At 39.6% G+C, this 21,265-nt stretch overlaps 1 protein-coding gene across 3 annotated transcripts in view; it reads left to right on the top strand.

Annotated features, from left to right (window-relative positions):
• Positions 1-21,265, top strand: part of ANKFN1 (ankyrin repeat and fibronectin type III domain containing 1) — a 133,391-nt gene that overhangs the window by 66,130 nt on the left and 45,996 nt on the right. For all 3 annotated transcript variants that reach the window (XM_077188220.1, XM_077188219.1, XM_054645225.2), the window contains 3 exons: positions 6,514-6,724; positions 11,503-11,697; positions 13,732-13,845. In XM_077188220.1, the coding sequence (XP_077044335.1) occupies positions 6,514-6,724; positions 11,503-11,697; positions 13,732-13,845 (520 nt within the window). The remainder of the gene's footprint in view (positions 1-6,513; positions 6,725-11,502; positions 11,698-13,731; positions 13,846-21,265) is intronic.

Raw genomic sequence — 21,265 nt, forward strand, 5'->3', positions numbered from 1 at the left:
TGGCTTTTAATAGAAGTTCCCATTTTTCCAAACAACAGAGCAAATGGAACTTTCAGGCATGACAGATAAATGTAAGTCTACTACCAGACTGTGGTGATGGTCAGTAAATAACACTATGGAAGAAAGAGATCACATGTGAAAGAGTCTGGCCTGGGTACCCCATCCAAATCCCAGCCCAGTACTCTGGTACCAGCACAGTAAAATATAGAAACCCCTGATGGAATTAACCTTCACAAGGGCTCCCAGTGCTGTGAGTGCTGGTGAAGTTACACAAGCCCCAGTGCACATATTTTAGGGAATGGACTTTGTCTCTGAAATAACAGCCCAATGTAAATTCAGTGTACAACAGAATCTTTTCTACTTGCTAGAGGAAGATGAACCTGCTTGTGGATATTGCCAAAACAAAATAAATCCCACTTTTTCCTAAATAAGAAAAACAGACACATTCTTCAACTTCTCCTCTGAATTATTTTGAAGGAAAGAGTTTTTCTCTACTACTGAAGAGCAAAGTCTAATGACATTGTCTGAATGCACCAGGAGATGCCCCTTGGAACCAGCACTCTGCTGCACTCAATCAGATGCTCAGTGCATTGCAGGACTGAACTCAGTATGGCTGGGCCAGATAACAAAAATATCACATTTTGTCAGAAGGAGAAAGGACACTCCAGACTCCTTTAATACTCACAAGTTATGTAAGAGATGTATTATATAAATTAGTGCAAGAATTGGAAATTATTTTTAATACAATTAGCTGATGCTGTCCCCTAGGATTGTGCTTTCCCAAAGTCAGAAGACCCTTGCATGACCTGTGGAGACTGTTGTCTCTCTCCTATGAAGAAAGACCATGACCTGAAGGAAGCAGGGGACCATGGCTGCTTCCTCTCAGCTCTTCCAGAGCCAATAGATTCTTGTTTCATAAGAGAGGCTTGAAATTTAAACAAGGCTAGTGAGCTGGAGAACAGCCTTTTCATGGTAGCCAGCTGTGGTGTTAGCTGTAGCAGCTCTGCTTCTGAGGCTTTGGGTTTCCAAATGCTTTTCAGTTTGTAAGGATGATTTGAATTGAGGTCTCAAAGTATGAACTGTGGGGAAAGATTCTTTAGATGAATTTTTTTAGCCACTATCTTATCTTGTCTTCTTTTATTTTTTTCAACTTCAATTGCAAGCATGACTGAGGGAGTGAAGGAGGAGGATAAACCAGTGCTGGGGACATGCCAGAGCAGACTGACATGTAGGCTGAACGAATGCCAGTCTGTGACCATATCTTCTGACCAGTGTTTATCTAAATACACCTTTCAGATTACATTTTCCTTCAAACATGGGCTCTTCTGTCATACTTCACTAATAAGAAGAGAAATTGCCGGTGAGCTGAGCCAAAGGACTGAGGAGCAGGGCACTGCTGCTGGGGGCCTCTGCTAACCCTGAGCCAGTAACTCAGAACCTCAGATCTGTCCCTTTTCACTCTGATCTGCCAGCAGTGGGAGTGCCTAGTCCATCAGTTATCATCATTAGGAGACTTGATTTTATGTTGTGTGGTTGGGGATTTAATGGGACACAGATACATCTGTGCTAACTTTGTTCCCCCAGCCCACTACACTGTCATGGGAGTGTCACAGCTTTTGTCACTGACAAAAACCCAGCAGAGGAACCTCCAGGTATCACCTCCAGGTATCACTAGCTCAGGGTCCACAACAGGCAGTGAATAGACTCCCACTGAACTTGAGAGGCTCTGGATCCCATTCTATCCATTCTGCTTGTTGTTTTCCCAGTTTTCCCTAGAAATAAACTAGGATTTATAAAATAAAATAGCAAGAAAACTATTAGTGAAGGGGTGGAAATATTCCAGGTCAAGTTGCTAGCTCATGTATTTTCTAATCATTGAGTTTCTGTGCTGCTGAGCTAAGTCAAGGAGTAAAATCATGTCTCCAGACAAGTGAACAACATTTGTTAGAATTTGTTTTCTTTCAGCTTTGGCTTGTGAAGAGTTTTCTTTCCACTCTCTCTTGCTGTGCAACACTTTCCATTCAGTAAATTGTTGTCTTGCTGCAGACATAGCAATGTCCCAAAATAGCTTTATTCTTGAACTCATGTTTATCAAAACAAGTCTTTGCAGAAACTACTTTACCACTTTTTCCAACTCCAGTAGTACATAGTGGATTTTTTCAGTCAAACTTAGAGCAAATAGCTTGAAAGGGGCACTTCATTTTAATTAAGCTACATAAGATTGCATTTCTAAACACTCTGGCACTGAATCACTTACTGGAACATGGTTATTACTTACTGCAAAGAAATACTGTAGTTCTTTTCAGTATATACATTTGTGCATCACAGCAACACCTAAATAAATTAATCACATAGCACAGCTGTCCAGCTAATGATTAGAGGCTGCAGGACTGAGTCAAGGAAAAAGCAATGTAAAAACTGCTCCTAAACTTCACCCAATCACTTTTAAATGTGATCAAGTTTTCCTTTGAATTTAATGCTTTTTTCCTTTCAGAGCAGAAGAAAGTTATCTAGTAAAGGTAAATGATTGCTCTTATTGGTATTTGTGACAATATCAGCTGGACTAAAATAGAGCACTGGGGTTTAAAGATATTACTCCTTATACCTGTTTGGATTTCTTATCCCAAGGCTGCAGATGTCTGAAACATGCTGCAATGCCAGAGAGCCTTCTACATGGAATGTGATAAGCTTTTTGCGGCAAACTACATTATTTTCAAATATATTTCTGTTTTCTGTGTGAAAGCAAATAGGGAAAAGTTGGTCAGGTGTGTAGAATGTCTGGACTTGGAGAGCTGGACTGGATGCAGCTTTCCAAATGGGGCAGTTCACTAGCATGGGTGAAGATGTAATAGATACTTTGCTGCCTCTCCTGGATGTTTTTTGACTGTCTAGCAGAGTTTGATATGCTCTTCTATGGATAAGGGATGCACACATGACCATTTAGAAAGGCCACATCACAGCTGCCATGATTTCACACTCTTTGAAGTTACAAAACTTGCCAATGTATTTCAGCCTATTGCCTGTGTCTGAATTGCTCGTTTGGAAAACCTGATATTTGCAATTTAATCTTGTCATTGTTTGGATTGGATGAAGCAGCTTATAATAGTCATGCTCTGTTTCTCGTTTAAATCAGTGCAGCTTTTTCAATCAGATTTCTAATGAAATGAAGAAATAGAAATTTGCTTTTATTTTTTCCCTTTTGGTGAAACGTTCTTGCCAGCAGGTCAGTTGGCAACAGTGTTTACGACAAATTTAACTTAAAAATGTGCTTAGATTCTGCTCAGCAACTTACTTAGGGCCAAAATTTCACAAATACTTCAGGTATTTCATTTGGCAAGCAGAAGTCTGAAGATGCATTTTCAAAGCACACCAGCAGGTCTAAATCATGATAAGCAAAAAACCCCAGTTTAAATCAAAATTTTAAAAAGAATTCTACAGCAATCTGACAGGTAGGTAAAATCTGTTAAGGGGTGTGTGTGAGTGTGTATATTTAAAAAGGAAAAAATGCTTTTGTTGGCCATAATTTGGGTTAATTTCAGCTATAATAGTGAAGTTAGCCATCTCTCTTGTATTATCATGTAATAGTGAATTTTTGGTTTGTACAATGGAAGAAACTTAGGAGATGTAGTACAAGATTTCCTGAGTTTCTCACAAAATTTGAATTAAAGCCAAATAATGATATTGAGCACTTAGAGTAGCACTCTACAAATGCTAGCTCATTTAACTTTTGTGCACATATGTAAAGCAAATCAAAAGATAATTACTTATTCTGGTTTTTAAAAAAGGGAAAACTATGTGGGTACACAGTGCTACAGAAGGCGAAATGTGAAGAGAGAAATAACTACCTTCCTGTTCTGAGTGAGCACCACAGCCTTTCACTCAGTAATATCATCAGCTTTACCTTTTTGTTTTGCCCCCAGACTGTTTCCAAAAATGAACTTAACTAAAAGAAATGCAGACCAATGCAGTCATTCAGTTTCCTTCAACCAATTGAAGGAATTGTAATATGCTCTTGTAATATGCTTTGATTAATTTACTGCTAAATAAATAAGTAGATTTTCATAGCTGTGAACAGTTACAAGAGTAATATGCTTAAAAAGTCCATCTGTTCACAATTCTGCATCATAATAATAAAGTCTCATAGAGAGAAGAGCAAGCTTTCTTTTACCTCTGGACTTCAAACATCAGTGCTCTCTGTATGTTAATTTTGAGTGCACAATACAGTGACATACAGCTGTTAAATCAATATCACTGTTGAGTGGAGATGAAGACATACAGAAGTATCAGAATCATACCAATAATTAAAATATTTTGTAATTATAATTACTTAAAATTCTTTTGATTTCTAGCAAGAGCACTTCATCCTTTCAGGGTATGGGCAAAACACCAGAATAAGTGTAAGGTTTAGGTTTCTGATATCAAGATTATAAAGGTGTTACATAAGCAAGATAGCAGGTGTGTGGAACTACTGGAGTGATAAGTATTTACTGCATTGCAGTAAAAATTTCTGACATTTTTTAAGTTTTCCCTTATAACAAGAGAAATATGTGCTGTCTTCTTTTTTAAAATTTTCTGGACATGTGCTCTGCCTAATGACAGTGTATGTCCTTACAAACCCTTTTTATCTTGAATAGAGCTGCTTACCATTCAACTGTGCCTTTTTCTGAGATTTTTTATCTCAAACCAACCCCAGAGTATGGCCTAAGTATCTGATTATAAAATTAAACCTGAGTCTTACCATTTGGAGAAGAGTCTAAACCCAAGAATGTGACAGAACCCCATGAACAGCACTGATGTTTCAGTCGTATCTTTTATTCTGCATGGAAACCTACAGAAAAAATATTTCTCCAGCATGAGCTGTTCAGTACTTCAGTGTCTGCAAGGTGATTCCCAAGTCAGCACTACTGTCCTAGATTTGCATTATTGCTGCATAGCTCATCTCACCCTTAGATTGTCATCGTAACATAAGTATCTCATTTCTTTACATTGGCAGTGTGGGGTACAGGGCACCTTCTGCACGCTTGTCCTCCTGTTCTGCTGATCCCCAATATTCAGCATGATGGGGTCCCTCCCTACTAAAACTTTTAGCTAACAGCACCGTTGCAATTTCTTAGTGTGATACCAATATTTCACATGCAAAGAGTAGACCAGAAGACCCTTGTCAGGCCTGAAAATTTCGGAAGACACTTTTAACTTCAAGCACACTGAAAAAAAGCTCCTGTAGAACTGATGAAATTCCAAGGTGGAGCTGGGGACTGCAGTTTCCAGAAGTGTTTGGAAACCCTTAGTCCATGTGTTTTAGAAGGAGACACACAGATGTTCCAGCAGGTCAATGTTGTTTCACTGAGAGCAAACTTGGACGCAGATACGCCCAATAAAACTATTGATAAATTGATATTTTAAAAAGAAAATGAAGTTTTAGTGTGGTTGAAGAGTTAACTTCCAATCACAGTAGAAGTTGTTTTCAGTTCAATATGTATTTCATGGAATAAAGAGTGCATTCTGTGATGAGAATTTTCTCAGTGGTTTTGGGACACAGGGAGCTGGTTTACACTGTGTATCTGAATCTGTGCTCTGAGCCCTCCTTGCCTTGCTGGGCCTCTTGCTCCTGCTAATTCATTCCAAAGAGGGAAAAACCCTATCAGGTAATTATGGCAATGGGACACTGGGAGAGAATTTAAAGAATCTTGGCAAATAACTTGTCATTACTGCAGGCTCCAGAAGGATGTTCTCATAAAAGAAACCTGCAGGCCCTGCTATTCTCCTGCACCTGCTTCTCCCCAGCTCAATTAGGAAACAACAGGGGCCTTTGTACTGTGCCATTCCTTTATCTCCTTGACATTGCTAAGGAAAAGGTTCAGTGGTTCTCCCTGCTTGAGAGTTGGTGCTGTGGAAGTTCTCATGTTTGGCTGCTTGTGCTCTCTGCTGCTTAGACTGGACAGTCCAATTTTCAGTCCCATTTCTACTTCTGTTTTTAAGGCCTACGAATTTCAAAGTTTCCTCTAGTTACAATTTAAAAGCAATAATACAGGCACCTAGAAATAACTGAGGTGGTAGAATGAACACACTGGGTCACACTGGAACTGGGAAGGTTTCTCTGCAGAACTGCTTATTTGATATGGATTTTCATAATCTGATCTACTTGAAATGTTGAGTTTGAAAAATTCAGTAGTCCAAGGCTCTGCCAAAATTGTAGTGTGTCATCCAGTTTCTCACTGCAAACATAATGTTGCTCATACAGTTTGATTACAGGACAGATGTCTAAATAAAAATGTGTTTGTTTCATATGGATTTGAATGTCACTTGAATTTTCCCATAGACCTGAAGCAATTTCAAGCAATTTCAAGCTCACTTCTGCTGCAAACTTTGCCTTGCTTCAAGCTGAGGCTAAGTTGGGGCTGGAGGCACAATATTTCATTTTCAGGAGCAAACTCACAAGACACAAATTTTCTTTATTATAAAGCACTAACATATGAAAAGTTTTACTGAATTTCTGTCTTTATTGACACACAGAACTTCCAGTGCAATGAAGCTATGTTTGAGGCTGTAGAGCAGCAGGACCTGGATGCTGTTCAGATTCTTCTTTATCAATACACCCTGGAGGAACTGGACCTGAACACACCAAACAGCGAGGGACTCACTCCTTTGGATATTGCCATTTTGACAAACAACGTCCCCATTGCCAGGACCCTTCTGCATGTTGGGGCAAAGGAAAGCCCACACTGTAAGTAAAGAACACAAATTGACTTAGATAATTGCTTGTATGAGATCAGTTCTGCTGTTAGTGAAAATCAATTACACGACACACAAAAATTGCCTGGTTTTATCACAAAGATGATTATAACAAGAGTGCTGGAGGATATTTGCAGCAATATCTGCTCATTGAATACGTGCTCAGTAGATTTGTTTTCTCTCTCTCAGATACACCAACTAATCAATCATGTTGAGCTTCTAATGTGATTAACACCGGGGCAGCTGGGTTAATAGCAACCTTGAGAAAAAAATCTTTAAAAATATGGCAACAGGAACTCAGTGATTCAAAGATCGTGGTCTGAAATGCAGAGTTTGTCATCAAAAATGAAAGGATGATGGGTTGTCTAGACTTTGCTTTATTTTTATTATCCTTTTGATTTTGGCTATGCTGCCTTCAGGAGGCTGGTTGTATTGAAATCTATCACTTCCATTCCCCACAGACCCCTCACTACTGGTCTTCAAATGGCCTAAAATCCCACTTAAATGAGAATTTCAAAGTTCTACAAAACCAGAGAAGACCTATACAAAAAACAGACCTCATTTTACTGGAATACCAATATTGCTTATAACTACATATTGTAGTTATAAAACTTCTTTGTATTCCTTCATGGGGCTTTTTATGCCCAGTTTGTGGGTTGGAGGGTGACTTACCAACCCAATTAATCAACCATATACCATGACACAAACTCTGACGCCTTATGTGGGTCTAAAAATACCCTGATGTAAGAGAATTTGTTTTAAACTGTCAATGCCTATATTTAGGACATTCCCAGCAAGGCTATAATGAGACTGTGTTTGAGGGGTTCGGCCACTGCAGACTCTGCCATTAATTTGAAGTTAGTTAAATTAACAACATTTAGTGCTGGCATGTCAATCTCAGTGCTCCAGGAAATTGCACCTTGAGGCTACTAACATTGCCAGTTTTTTCACTGGAGAGTGTGTGTGCATGTGCATGTTGAGTTTTTTTGCCAGACCCTCAGTGTTGGTACACCTTTATTGCTTTTCTATATCCACAGCACTTATATTATCATTTATTCTGGCCTCCTTTAACCTTCCCTGGAGATTTTTGCATAGTGTAGCTGCTCAGTGAAAAGAGTTTTTTAGTTTTATATTTATTTGTTTATTTTTCTGTCATGGTTCATGACTGAGGCTTTAAAAAAAAGTGTGACAGCATTTAGAGTACATGATTGACTGCTGAAGCAACATTCATTAACCATGACAAATCTAGAGGAAAACACAGTCTTGAGTGTTCTAAACAGCAGTAAAAAAGACTAAACTAATTTTTCATTGACCTCATCTGTAAATAAATGTAGTCTGATGGTGAGCAGGGGCAATCATAAATTAGTATTCATTTCCTGTAATTAATGCAAACATGCCTATGAACACAGAGAATATGAATATATAACCACCTAATTTCCATTTCAAAATATACCCACCAAATTTCCACTTCACTTATCTTGATTTTTAGTTTTTCTGATTGAAATAATGGATGAAACATTCCCAGTAAAAAGCAAAGGATCATTTTGTTTGGATTTCTTACCTGAAGGGTTTGCAGTGGCTGTTTGAGAGTGAAATGCAAAAACTTATTTTCAGGCCTCAGAACAAAGTTTCAGAGCATCTTTGTGCATGGCTTCACTCTTGTGGAACTGATGGCAGTCGCCTTCTATTTCGTCCATACTTTCTGCTCTGCTTTTCGTACTCAACCAACCCTGTTCAAATTAAGTCCTTTTTGTATCATCTCAGGGCTGCAGGAACATGATCCAGCACCCAGCAGGAGCATTTTCATTCCTCTGTGGTGGGCAATTGAGCAAGACTTCTGCAGGCTGAATGGGAGGGTCAAATCCTGACTCACCCAGTTTTGGGACTGGACACAGCATGTCTTAATGTGATTAGAAGTGTACAAGACAGATGCACAGAGCTGGGAAAAGGTGGAATGGAAGAATTCCTCATTCCTAGTGCAAACAAAAAGCTTCCTTCACAGAAAACCTCTGCTCTTTCACTGTATATATTAGCTGTAGTGATCCAGCTGAAATTTCATTATAGCCTCTAACCTAACTCTGCAGAAAAGAGGATCTGGAGGACAGATAGTTTCCATCTGTATCACCTGGATTTCTGCCTGGAACAGCAGCAGATAAAGCAATAGAAAGTAAAACTGTGATCTTCATCTCCACATGGAACTCAGATTGTATAAATCTCAACAGGAACCCAACATCTTTTATAAACAAAGTAACTAAGATCAGAGAGCAGAGCGTTTAAAATATTAATTTAGCTGGGGAGAAGACAAAGTGTTATCTTTTCAGTTACTATCATTTATCGTATACTCATGGTTTGGCTTGCTCATGTGAACCCAAATAAAAATAAGATTAAAATTCCCACTGGCTGATTGGACATCAGAGACTCGACAAATGTGGATCTGAGCCTTGATTAAACAGATAGAGCCAGATCCTTAGTGAGAACTTGAACCAATGCCAATGCTCAACCACCTGAAGCTCTGGCACATAAAATCTCCTTCCTCAGTCCTGTTGTGCTATCAGATGTGTTGCATGTTTATTGTAGGCATGGATCCAGGAAACCCTATCACCTCTGGCCTCCCAGTAAACAACAGTTCTGAGGATACCAGCAGGTTCCAGGGAGCCTGGCCATATGTCCCTGATGTCCATATGAAGAATGATCAAACTTAAGAAGGCTGGCTTCAAGCCAGCTTCTGAAAGCAAAGTCTTAGAGACAAACATTCTTCAAAAACAACCCTTTGGATGTCAGAGGTGTTGAGTAATTCTTTGTTCTCCTGTGGCTGTAAAGATCCCAGGCCACTTTTCACATCAATAGGGTTATTCTTAGACTCTGCTAAACTCTGGCTGTCATACTGTTATGAGAGACAGAGACAAAAGTTAAAATGAGAGATGCAGGCTGGATAAAACAAACACCTTTTTCACTATAAGGACAATGAAGCAGTGGAACTATCTCCATCCATCCCGGGAAGTTTTCAAGACCAGACTGGATAATACCTGCAGTAACTCAGTCTGACCTCTTGGCTGAGCCTGTTTTGAAGAGAAGGTCTTTTGTCTAGAGAAGGTCCTTTCCAATCTAATTTGTCCCATATAATCCCAGTTTAGAAATAATGCATTCATATCCACATACATATTTGCTCCTGTCGTGTTTTGGTGTCAAAAACCTATGAGAGTCTTGGTGCTTTATATGGTACAGTTTGATGTTTTCAGAAATGTCTGCTGCTCCTGACTTGTGCAAGTGAATGATGGGTTCAGTCTGTGTAAGACTCCTGCTGTTCCTGTGAAAGACTTGGGGCAACCAAGAGTCTGCCTGTCTCTACTTAGCAATTCCTCTCTATTGCTAAGAGAAGCCACATGTGCCAGGGCACTGATTATGGAAAAAAGAGGTCCTTTAAATTAAGGCTATCTCAGAGCTCTTCTGCAAAAACACCAAACACCAAAGTGATTTTTTGTGATTTCAGAATTCCTTCTCTTGTGCACTCTTTCCTGCATATTGAAAACCAAATTTATTTTCAAATTAAGTATCCTTACAAGTCCTACTTTCTAAACTGCAGATTGAAAAATTTTAGGCTAAGAGCAACTCTGAAAATAGGACTTGATTCACCACAATTCACTGTACAATCAAGGGGCTTGTTTGGGAACTTGGGCTAAAATCAAACCTATTCTAGTTTGTAACCTATGTGATCTTAATTTTCACCTTGATGTAGCCCACAATAGTTCACACAGAAAATATGAACTGCTAAACATCAAATTAATATTATTCTGAGCATGGGAGGAAAAAATCTCCATGTGGCAAGCTGGTCACTGCCTATCAGAGGACTAATTAAATTCTCTGGACAAAACTGTGACACAAAAAGCTGGAAAGAGATGAATTTACCAGCCACGGACCTTAGGCACAAAAATTTCTTAGTTTTGCCTATCAGATTCTCTTCTTGTTTGGTGAAGTTTATATATTGTGTTTGTAACCAGTACAATCTCCTTTTTTTTAATGTAAGTTTACAATATTATACCAAAGCAGATGTTAAAGAGCAAGGTTATTATTTTAGCTTGGTTTTCATATTCTGACTTACAACAGATATGCAATTTCAGTCTAATTAAGACAATTCTAAGCATATGAGAAATACCTGAGGAAAAAATGTAGCAAATTTATTAATGCTGTTAATGACATTTAAGTGGCCAGATCTTTAAGGAAAATTAAAATAAATGCAATAATACAGAAACACTGTCAGAATACAACCTGACACCCTGTTGTTCAGGGTGCAGGTAGCAGTCAGATTAAATGGTGGCTGCAATTCTCCTGGAGTGACAAATGTGGTTCTGTTGAAGTGGTGATCCTGTAGAAAGGCTCAATTTTCCTCTGAAGGTCCAGTGGTGGTTATGGAGGCCTTGTCCTCTGAGAATCCAGTGGAGAAAAGGCTGCTGTGGTGTTCCAAACCTCAGATCATATCCAGGTAGGAATGCTTGGTTCCTCCCCCTGGGTGGAGCATCTCCCAATGGGATGATGTCATTTTATCAGCCATGCAGTGACACTCAATGGCCCATTAACAGAAGAGATCCCTCAGAGTTATCAGGGATGAGGCATGAAGGAAATAAGGAACTCTCCCCCACCTGGTTTTAAGAGCTTATGAAGATGGTGATAGAATACACACTTTTGGGTACATCTTACGTTGTAACCTAAGATGTGTTCTGAGCACGGCCAACATTTTGCCAAGCACTTCCTATTTCCCTCTTTTCCTGGCAGTTGTGACCGTGGAGAGCAGGTCTGTGCACCTGAGCATGCTGGTGCAGGAGGCCCAGCAGAGAGTGACAGAGTTATCGGCGCAGGCAGCAAGTGAAGGGCTGGGCACGGAGAGCGCTGAGAGGGAGAAGCAGCTCAGGGGCTGGGAGTGGAGGGCCAGGCTCTACCAGCGCATGAAGGCCGGCTATGAGCATGCCCGTGAGTATGTTGCCTTTTTCTCAACTTGGAAATGAAACTCGAGGTAATTTTCGTAAGGACGAAATAAAAAAAAGGATCTTTATTTGAAGGCCTCCAGGGGCAGTTATAGAAAGATGTCCACAAAAGCCCACCCCTACAGGGATGAGTACATTTTTATAGGTTTTAGGAAATTAGCATAATGGATAAAAAGCACTAATTAGGAGGATAAGTGGTGATGCAACCCCCCCCCCCCCCCAACCAGGTCAAGCCCCTTCTCTGGAGTTCCCCCCTTGGCACTGGCTGTGCTCTGTTCACGAAATGGATCTCAACGAGTTGTTCTCAGCCTTGGTTCCCAGGAAGAACCAAGACATCACTGGGACCCTGCACCTCCCAGGGCTTGGAGCTCTGGAATTTGTTTTGTCTTTCTCCTTAAGGAAAGGCTATGGAAAAGCACTGGGCAAACTAGCTACTAATACAACAGGCTACGGAACTCCAAATATAGGTGTGGAGAATACAGGGAACATATAAAATGAAAAAAGGCAAAAATGACATCAAGTACAGGGAAGCAGCAAAATTCCAATCAGGAATCTGCAGCTGAGAACCCTCTCCAAACATGCTGATCCTCACGGCACTACTGTGAGGGGGGGCTGGAGGAGGTTGGGATGAGGAAAATGAGGCACAAAGGCGAAATGGCCTTTCCAAGAGGGAGAAGGAAATGGCTGTTAGAACAATAAAAGGACCAAATATCTGAGAGAAACAAGCACATGGCTCCTTAGGTTGCATAAAATTAATACAACATCCAATATACCAACTCTTCATTCAGGATGCAATGATTATGCCCTGCTTATCTCTTTTCACATTCACTCCTGGATCTCATTTAACATGTTCAGAATTTAAAACAGTATGCTATAAAACAACATATGAATAGGCAGGAAGATGGATGGAGACATTGGCCTTTTCTCTGTTGTAATTTGATTATTTTTCAAAAGAACTTACTATTTTGGAATAGGATTGTTCTAAATATTTGATCAAGCAGTGAAATTTCATTTGGCACATAAATATTGTGAAAATTTAACCTTAATTTTGATCAGCACTAATCTTAATTTTGATATCCATTTCATCACCACAGCCACAAATTGAGTCACTTTAAACAGTTGTACAAGTGAGTCTGTATCCAAATTAAATGGAATTTGGGCCCAAGTGAAGGAGTAAACAGGCCTGAATTGTTTCTAGACATGTGGATCTTTTAGCTGTATCCTATGTGATGGAATACAATCATTGCCATTAACATTTTTAAAACTATCTTTGTATAAATGTACTCACAAATAATTTTTGCAAATTTATTGTATGTTAAGGTTATTTCTTCAAGACAGATGTAGTGCTCCTTCTCTAAGATACTAAATACAGGAAATACAGAAATAGTGAAAGTTAATATACTGACGTTTTAAATCAATCCCAGCAGTAAGTCATGACATTTTTGTGTTTGATTTCTGAATTGAGTCTATTGATATTCTGCAAATTAAGCTTTTTTTTTTTTCCCCTTTTCTTTTTTAAACAAAAATGTTAGACCCCAATTGACAACTGTATTTTGGAACTATTACACCAAAACATTTGCGGAATTTGCAATTTTTGAATCCCAATAACATAAAAATATTTTCTGGTTTTTGATAAATTTGAGTTTGTTAGTGAAACCATCAAGGTTTCATTAGCTCTTTGTGGTTTTGTCCTTTCCCTCTCCTCTTATCCACCCCAAGAGATTTATAGGGGCTTTTCATTGACATAATTAGCATGGATCTGTTTTATTGGGCTACATATATGCAGGAAGATATTTTTAAGCAAAAAGGAGCCAAAAACCATGATAGAAACAAATGGTGTCTGCAGGATATTGTTAGTAGGGTCACTAATTAAAATGCTCAAAAGGCAGAAAACACAAACACCTACAACCCAAAGCTCACAATTGCAGGGTGATTTTCAGTGGGTTCTTTGAAGACTCAGGAACATTGTTTGAATAGGATTTGTTGTGCTGAGGAGCTGATGTTTTCTCTTCTCTCCCAGGAGCCCCCGAGGCGCCAACCAATGTCTGTCTCATGGTAACGAGCAGCACATCACTCACTGTCACCTTCCAAGAACCCCTCAGTGTCAACTCAGCTGTGGTGACCAAGTATAAAGGTACTGGATTTAGACATCTTTCATTCCCCTTAACAATGTACAAAAATTTGAGGGCTAAGTGGCAAAGGTATTTATATGCAAGAGGTTATATTATGATGCAAGTAGTGTTTAAATGTAATTATTTTCCCAGTAAACAGACATAGAAGTGGAATTTTCTTGAAAGATTACCCAAGGACAAAATTTTTATTTAAAAAAAAAGAAAAATAAATTAACCAAAAGCTTTCTCCATGAGTGCTTTGAAGAAGTTTGCTTGACTCACTGTGGTTAAGACATCAGCTCAATGACTGGGTTGAGATGAGCAGTTACAAAACACAAACTAACTTTTGGTGCCTGTGGGCTCCTGAAACCATGTGTATCCTTGTAAAAGCCAAACCCACACCACCATTCCTTAAAGGAATGCCTCTGGAAGCTGAAACTTCTGGCACAGGCATCATACAGCCCAATTAATTAGCTATTCCAGGGCTGCCACATCATTCTTGGAAGAGTGATACATTTGGGGTGGCACCAGTTAGTTGCAAAGTGGAATGAATAAGAAAATGCTTCCATCTGAATAGCTCTGTTGAATAGAGATGGTTTTAAAACAGAATTTCTGTTCCACAGGAAATTCCAACATTAAGGAAAAAAGCAAGTTTTATTGAAGATTAGAACAAAAATTAGAATTTTTTAAATTTCCTGTTTAAAGGAACTTTCAGGTTTTCTACAATCTTTGGAACAGTAAGTTCTTCAGTGTTCAGCACCGCAATCCACAGCCTCCAGCTTGCAGTGGGAGCATGAATCCTCCCACAGGTCAAGGGACTGGGGATCTGAAGCCTCCTTGGCCCTGCCCAGGGGAGTCAAGGAGTGGGAGCCTCAAAGTCCTCTCCCTTCATGCTTTCTGCTGTGTTTGTTTCTTTGTGTTAATCATTGAAAACTCCTTTCAGAGGTGCCTAAGCCTGAAGTTCCCATACTCACAGGCAGCACTGTCCTGGCTGTGTGGTGGGGAATGTTTCATGTTTCCTTGGGGGTGTCCCAGGGATGGTTTCAAGAGGAGAAATTCAGACAGACCCCGTCCCTCGAGGGTCCAGCAGCTCAGGGAGCCCTTCCAAAAGTGGGACAGGCAGTGCACAGGCTCCACTGGCACCAGCACAAGCTCCCACAGCACTACAGGAGTTTATTTTGGAAAAGGTACATTGTCTCTTTCCTTCCTCCTCCTGCTTCTGGTCACAGATTCCACTCATCACTGGCTAGGGCCAGCAAAATAATTTTTTGCATTCTATGAAAAAAAAAAGAAAACAACTTCCCAGACACTACTGAGGCCATCAAAGTGATAATGCCCTGACAGCCTCAGTAGAAGGCAAATTAATGTATTACACCTAGTCAGCTGTGCAGTGCTGCAGGAAGTGTGATTTTCAAAAACATCAAAGCCCTTTAGAAGCCTAAATCTAATTTTCAGCAATGGGTTGTGTTGCCAGGAAACTAAATTTCATTTAAGAGCTTCCCACTGCCTGATTTACTTGTGAAAACAATACTTGGGCTCCTAAAACACCAAAGTTCTCTAGAAAATATCAGACTGTTCTTCGTAATAGTTGTATTTTAAATAACCCTGAAACATTGTCCACCCTCTAATTATAATGATTCTTGGTATTTTTACAGAAAATCACATTCCCAAACAGAGTTCATTTTTAAAAATAATTTTGTGAAGGTTGCAGTACTTTTCTCTTGGGTATTCATTTGGGTTGAGTCTGGTTTGTACCATGTCAGTGGTGTCCTGTTTTTGATAGACACAGCATTCAGAGAAATTTAATCCAACCTGACCTAACTTTCTGATCAGACCAGGTAGCACTGCCCTGTATTTTGAATTACCTTCACTCATGATCATTTTATGCTTTATCAAGTTGACAGTTAGTCTTGTCAGAATATTCTTTTTTAATCCTTTGTCCCAGGAGACTTGTATATTTATGGTTAGATAAAAAGAGAGATCATTAATAGCTCCTTTTGGTGACTTTCAGGAATTAATTAAGCATTGGTTGTAGAATTGTTTATTACATTATGGAGTGAGATTCTTTGTGCTACTTTGAGGGGTCATAAAATGAACCTTTCAAATGATCACTTGCAAGAATGATTAGAACCAGCTAACAATTACTAGCCCTGAAAGGAGAGCTTGATAGCAAAGTGTGAGGATCTTTTTAGTCAGATATATAAACCTCCTGTCCAGAAAACCACCGAAGCATTTTGCTATTTCTGGACAAAAAAAAAAAAAAAGGCTGTTGATGTGGGTTTTTTTCCCCCCCCTTCAATACTTTACCATTTCTTTTTCTAAGCAAATTAAAATTCAGGAGCATTTGCATCAGTGTTTAGGGAATACCTGCTCATTAACAGAAACTAATAATGTTCTTTTCTCTGGACCTGAACTGTAGGGAATAAAAACTGACATCAATTCTGTTCGGCTTAGTTTAGTTCCCTAAAAACAGTGAAAAACTGCCAATTCAATTTATCCTGTGTCATCTTTCTTTTTTCTTTCTTTCTTTTTTTTTTTCTTTTTTTTTTTTTTTTCCCAAAGGTTTATTTGCCCAAATGTTTTTTAGAAACTGGGCTTGGAACATTATCTAACTGTCTGCTGTTTTCCTGTGTGTGATCTTTTCCCTTGTTAGCTGTATAACTTACAAATAATCATACAGGAGAATAATACTTTGCACTCACTCTCTAACCACTAAAACCATCTCACTTCATTAGGAGATTTAATTTTAACCACACACGGTGAATGGGTATTGACTTTGGTGTCCCAGCTGGATGGCAGCTCAGTGACTGCATTCTGTTCAGCCATTGCTTTAAGGAGCCAGAGTATTCTTTACTTCCTCTCCTGGATTGTTGTTTAATGTTGCAGGCACCATCCTAATGGCTCCCTTCAGTTTCCCTCTGGAGCAGGCTGCAGCGTGGTGGTGGCTGACGTGAAATGATTCCTAAGTATACTGTAACTTAGTAAAGTGTTTTGAGGCTGGAAGCAGACAGCCGTGGCATAAATCAATAATAAAAGTAATAATCTGCTCCATGCTAAGAAAGACTCCAAGCCAGAGACACCTCGCTCCAGCCAGTTTTAGGAAGGATGTGAAGCATCACTGTAATATTGAGGGGAAAAAAACCCTGCCCTTGGCTAATTGTGCCCTAGAGCCAAACTTCACATCCCACCATGGAAGTACTTAGGACCTGCTTTAGTTTTACATCTTTGAAAACACAATCAAAACCTTCCATGTTAACATACAAAACATCTTGCCACAGTTTGAAGCCAGGGAGAGCCTTCTGTTTACACCACCACATAGGTACTGCAGGATGTTTTGCTATCCCTGAGGTGCAGCACTGCAACCATCTCCTAAAAACACCCCACAGCAGCATAATCAGCACTCAGACAGCACTCAGCTCCCAGGAACATCCTACTAGAGACAAGCAGCAAGTGCTTGCTGGACTTTAAGAACTGTTGTCTTTTACTAACCAGGTTTTTTGGGTTTGCATGTTCCACACAGCACATACACATAAAGAAAGAAGGATTTTTCAAAGAAAAAAATTAAAGGTAATGTTAAATAATTTTGTTGTATTTATTTTCTGTGGATTTTAAACCTGATTATTATTTTGCTTTTACAGTGAGTAAGTACAGATAAACCTCTTCTTACTGCATGATTTTTTTTCATCCATTTCCCCTGAGAAGTAGTCATAATAATGTTGTGATACCAAAGTATAGGATAAGGAAGGAAAATGGACATAGTGCTGATCACTACCTACTGGAAAGGATCACCATGCAATGAAAAATCTCTGTTTATATTTTATTTACAATTTTTAAACAAACATCTATATTCCCTTTTGAAGAAAAAAAATGAAACAGCTTGTATAACCCAAGTTGAGCTAATTTATTTTAGAGCCTGGAACTATTTATGTTTGAAGAGAGAGGAAGAAAGACATGTTTGATGTAGCAAACAAAGCTAATCTTCTCTGTTTGGTTGTAGCTGTGAATGCCAAGTTATTTTCCAGATAGTGATGCTGAGCTGTCTGGGCCACTTTAGCCCTTGTTACCTTTTTGTTTAGTTTGGTCTTTTAGCAGAGTATTTCATGTTTGTTAGAACTTCCCAGCTGCCTTCCAGGATTTCTTTTGGATGGAGAGAAGATTTTTATTTTCAGTCAGTGCAGCTCTTTAAAACACAAAACAAAACAAAATAGGTTGGCTTAGATCAAGAAAGAAGGAGTCATGTTTTGCTTAAATTTTGAGAAAAGGTCGTTCCCTGCCTCCTTTCTTCCGAAGCATTTTGTGATCCATTTCAGATTTATTTTTTTTAAATGAGAATAATTGTCTTTGAGTCACTGTTTCAGTCCTGGCTGGATATGCAGCAGCCCCAGGATGTTGCTGTCACATGGCTGCATGAAAAGGGTCAGTTCCAGTCCAGAGCAGACCAGTACAATTTACTGTTGTCACTGGGACTCTCAGTAAGGGATGGGGGAGCTGCCTTTGCACTCAGGGTCAGCACCTGTGCTCAGGAATGAGGAGCCTGGGCCTGTGTGAGACCTGCCCTGGAGCTCCAAGGAAACCTGGATCTGGGATTCTCAGCTGGCTTCCCACCAAGTCAATGGAAAATTTACATTAAAGATTTCAGTGTGAAAAAAACCTCCAAGACTTTACCAGAGTGATCTATAAATTTTGTGTGATTCTGCATGTTTTATTCTTGGGGGTCATCCTTTCACAACCAAATAATCTCATCATTTTGTGTGGGCTTCTGCTTGTCCCCATGAACACATACAAACAGCAGATACCACATTTTTAATTATGTGTTTGATATGTTTATCAAAAGTTGGCCTTCCATGTTTGACCAAGTTTGGATTTGTTCCATAGCAGGCTCCCTGCAGTGATCCTCAAAGACCTAAATATACAGATATATTGCTATATCTCTGTATCTCTATATCCGTATCTACATATATTTTTCTCCACTTTGGTGGCAACTATCTGCTCCCACAGCAGTGTCAGAGTGGAAAGCAGCAAGCCTGTGCTTTCTTCAACTTCTAGAAGAACCCTGGTTATGGAAATGAATGCTTGTGGAAGCGAGTCTTATGAAAATAAAGTGCTTTAATAATAATACCTCTGTCTCTCTAAAGTAGATGCTGTGTCACTGCTTGATTCTGGTCCAGTCCATAGTGGAATTGAGCAGCATTCTGCACTTGGTCTTGAGCCCTTTCCACTTATTATTCAAAGTTTCTTTGTGTATTTTGAAATTCATTCTCTCTTTTTTCAAAACAGTTCTTGCTCCATAAAAAGAAAAGAGAATACATTTCTTTGTAAGACATTTGAATTTATCCTGCTGAATAGGTGTGGTCTGATATTTTTTACAGTAGTTCATTTATGGCATTTTATTAGGTCTCCCGGGCACTTTATTTGCACGTTACATTTTGGTAGCTAACAGGACTGTGCAATTTGACGTCTATTTTTATGCCTAGCCAGTACAGAAATGTATAAAAGTTAAAACAAACCTTTCTATTTCTAGCTCCTGTCAATGTCTGTAGTATGTGCCGGACTTTACATAAAATTTAAGACCTTCTATTATTTAAGTTTGTTATGTATTTAAAATCACCTTTGAACATGAATCACATACTAAGTGATGGTGTAATTAACTAATGTAGCTAATCAAACACCAGTTATTCAGCTGAATCATTCTTTCCTCCTGCTTTGTGTTTTATAAGGATTTTGAACAGCAGCTCAGGATGAATAGCTATGGGAAAACCCAGACATACAGTCTCTACTTTTGTCTGCCTTCATTTCTGAGGAGAAAAGCTCATATCATGATGTTGAATTTTAGACACCGCTTTGCCTTTTACATTTGCTTTGACTTACCAAAATTATTGAGTTTTGAGGTTTTTTTAATTGTTTGTATGTGGCTGTTACAGCTTCCCTTCTTACATTACCTTCCCTTGTTACATTTCATAGATATGGCACAGAAGAGGTGAATTCCTTGTAGTCAGTGGCAGGACTGGGACTCAAGACCTTCAGCTTCTGTCTTAAAGGAGGTCAATGATTTAGCAGATATTTTGATTAATGGATTTGGGAATGAAGACTTAGTGAAGACTTAAACAAAAGAAGAATGTCTTCAAAGGGTTTATGGCAAAGTTTCCCTGGTCACAGCTTCATCTTAAGTCTTCTCTGGCCCATCATGGACTTTCTTGGACCATTGACAAGCATCAAAGATCTAGACCTTATTTACCTCCCCAGCCAAAGCCTGGTCCTGTACTAGTAATCAGATCTGACCCCAGAACTGATGCCTGTCTGTAAATTTGGAATCAGGTCTTGGGATCTGCTGCACCCTCCTAGCTCGTGTATTGAGCATAAACTGCAGGGTTTCCTGCTGCATGAGTGCCCAGTTAGTTCAGGCATGAACACTCCGTCAGTCTGTGCACAAGCACCCAGTTAATTTATTAATGAGCACCCAGCTGGCTCCCCCATGAGCTCCTTCTTAACCCAGGCCTGAGCTCGGTCTGCTCACACCTGAGCATCCACTGGGCTCCCTCCTGAGTGCAGTGTTGGGCATGGATGGCAGTTTCCAGTAGCCAGGGGCAACTGAAGGAGTGGGAGGAGGTCAGGAGAAGCCCTGTGTTGCTCACAGCTGGCCTGGCCATGTCTCAGTGTGATGGAAAACCCAGCAATGAGTGAAAGCCACAACAGAGAGAAGGGAAGTTGACAGTAGGAGAGCAGGAGGACAAGCATATCAAGCTCAGTCTAGGAAAGATGATGGGAAGGTGTTCACTTAGATGTTTTTCTAATTATATTTACTTTCTTCTACTTTGAATGAATTATTAGAAATCTGGGTTAATTTTCAAGAAATTAAATTAAGTAAAATCTCCCCAAATCAAGGATGGTTTGCCTGCCATATCTGTCTGCATTGCTCGGGAAGGTGAAAGCTCTTTATGTTACTGCAGGGATTACTTTATAAAGAAATAAAAGCCTTAAATATGTTTAATCAACGTCTATGCAGCAAAGGCCCTTTTCATATCACAGAGGAACTAGAGAACAAGGAGTGGAATCCCATTAAACAGATTCCTTGAATTAGCCTCTGAGTACTTCCTTCCTTTGTTCCCCACTCTGTGCAGTGCTCTGCTTTGCCTCCTACCTTGTGATAGATTACTTTGTGGTGTGCATTTTCCCAGCTGCTGATTATTAATTCAATTTTAATGTCACGTTTTGGGCTGAAGCTGAGCCTGCCCGTGCGCGCGCTGCGCTGACGCTCGCCCCTCACGTGGGAGCTTCCCCGCGGCTCGGGCTGCACAGAGCACAGGAGAGCAACGCTCCCACTGCAGGGGAAGCTTGCAGAATCCAAGCCAAGCTTTTCTAGCATGTCAAGCCTCTGCATAAGAACCCCATTTATTCTTCAATCCCCTCTCACAGTTCTAACACATGTTCTCTCCCACTTTTCCT

The sequence above is a fragment of the Agelaius phoeniceus genome, chromosome 19 (genome assembly GCF_051311805.1).
Source record: "Agelaius phoeniceus isolate bAgePho1 chromosome 19, bAgePho1.hap1, whole genome shotgun sequence".
Lineage (NCBI taxonomy): Eukaryota > Metazoa > Chordata > Aves > Passeriformes > Icteridae > Agelaius > Agelaius phoeniceus.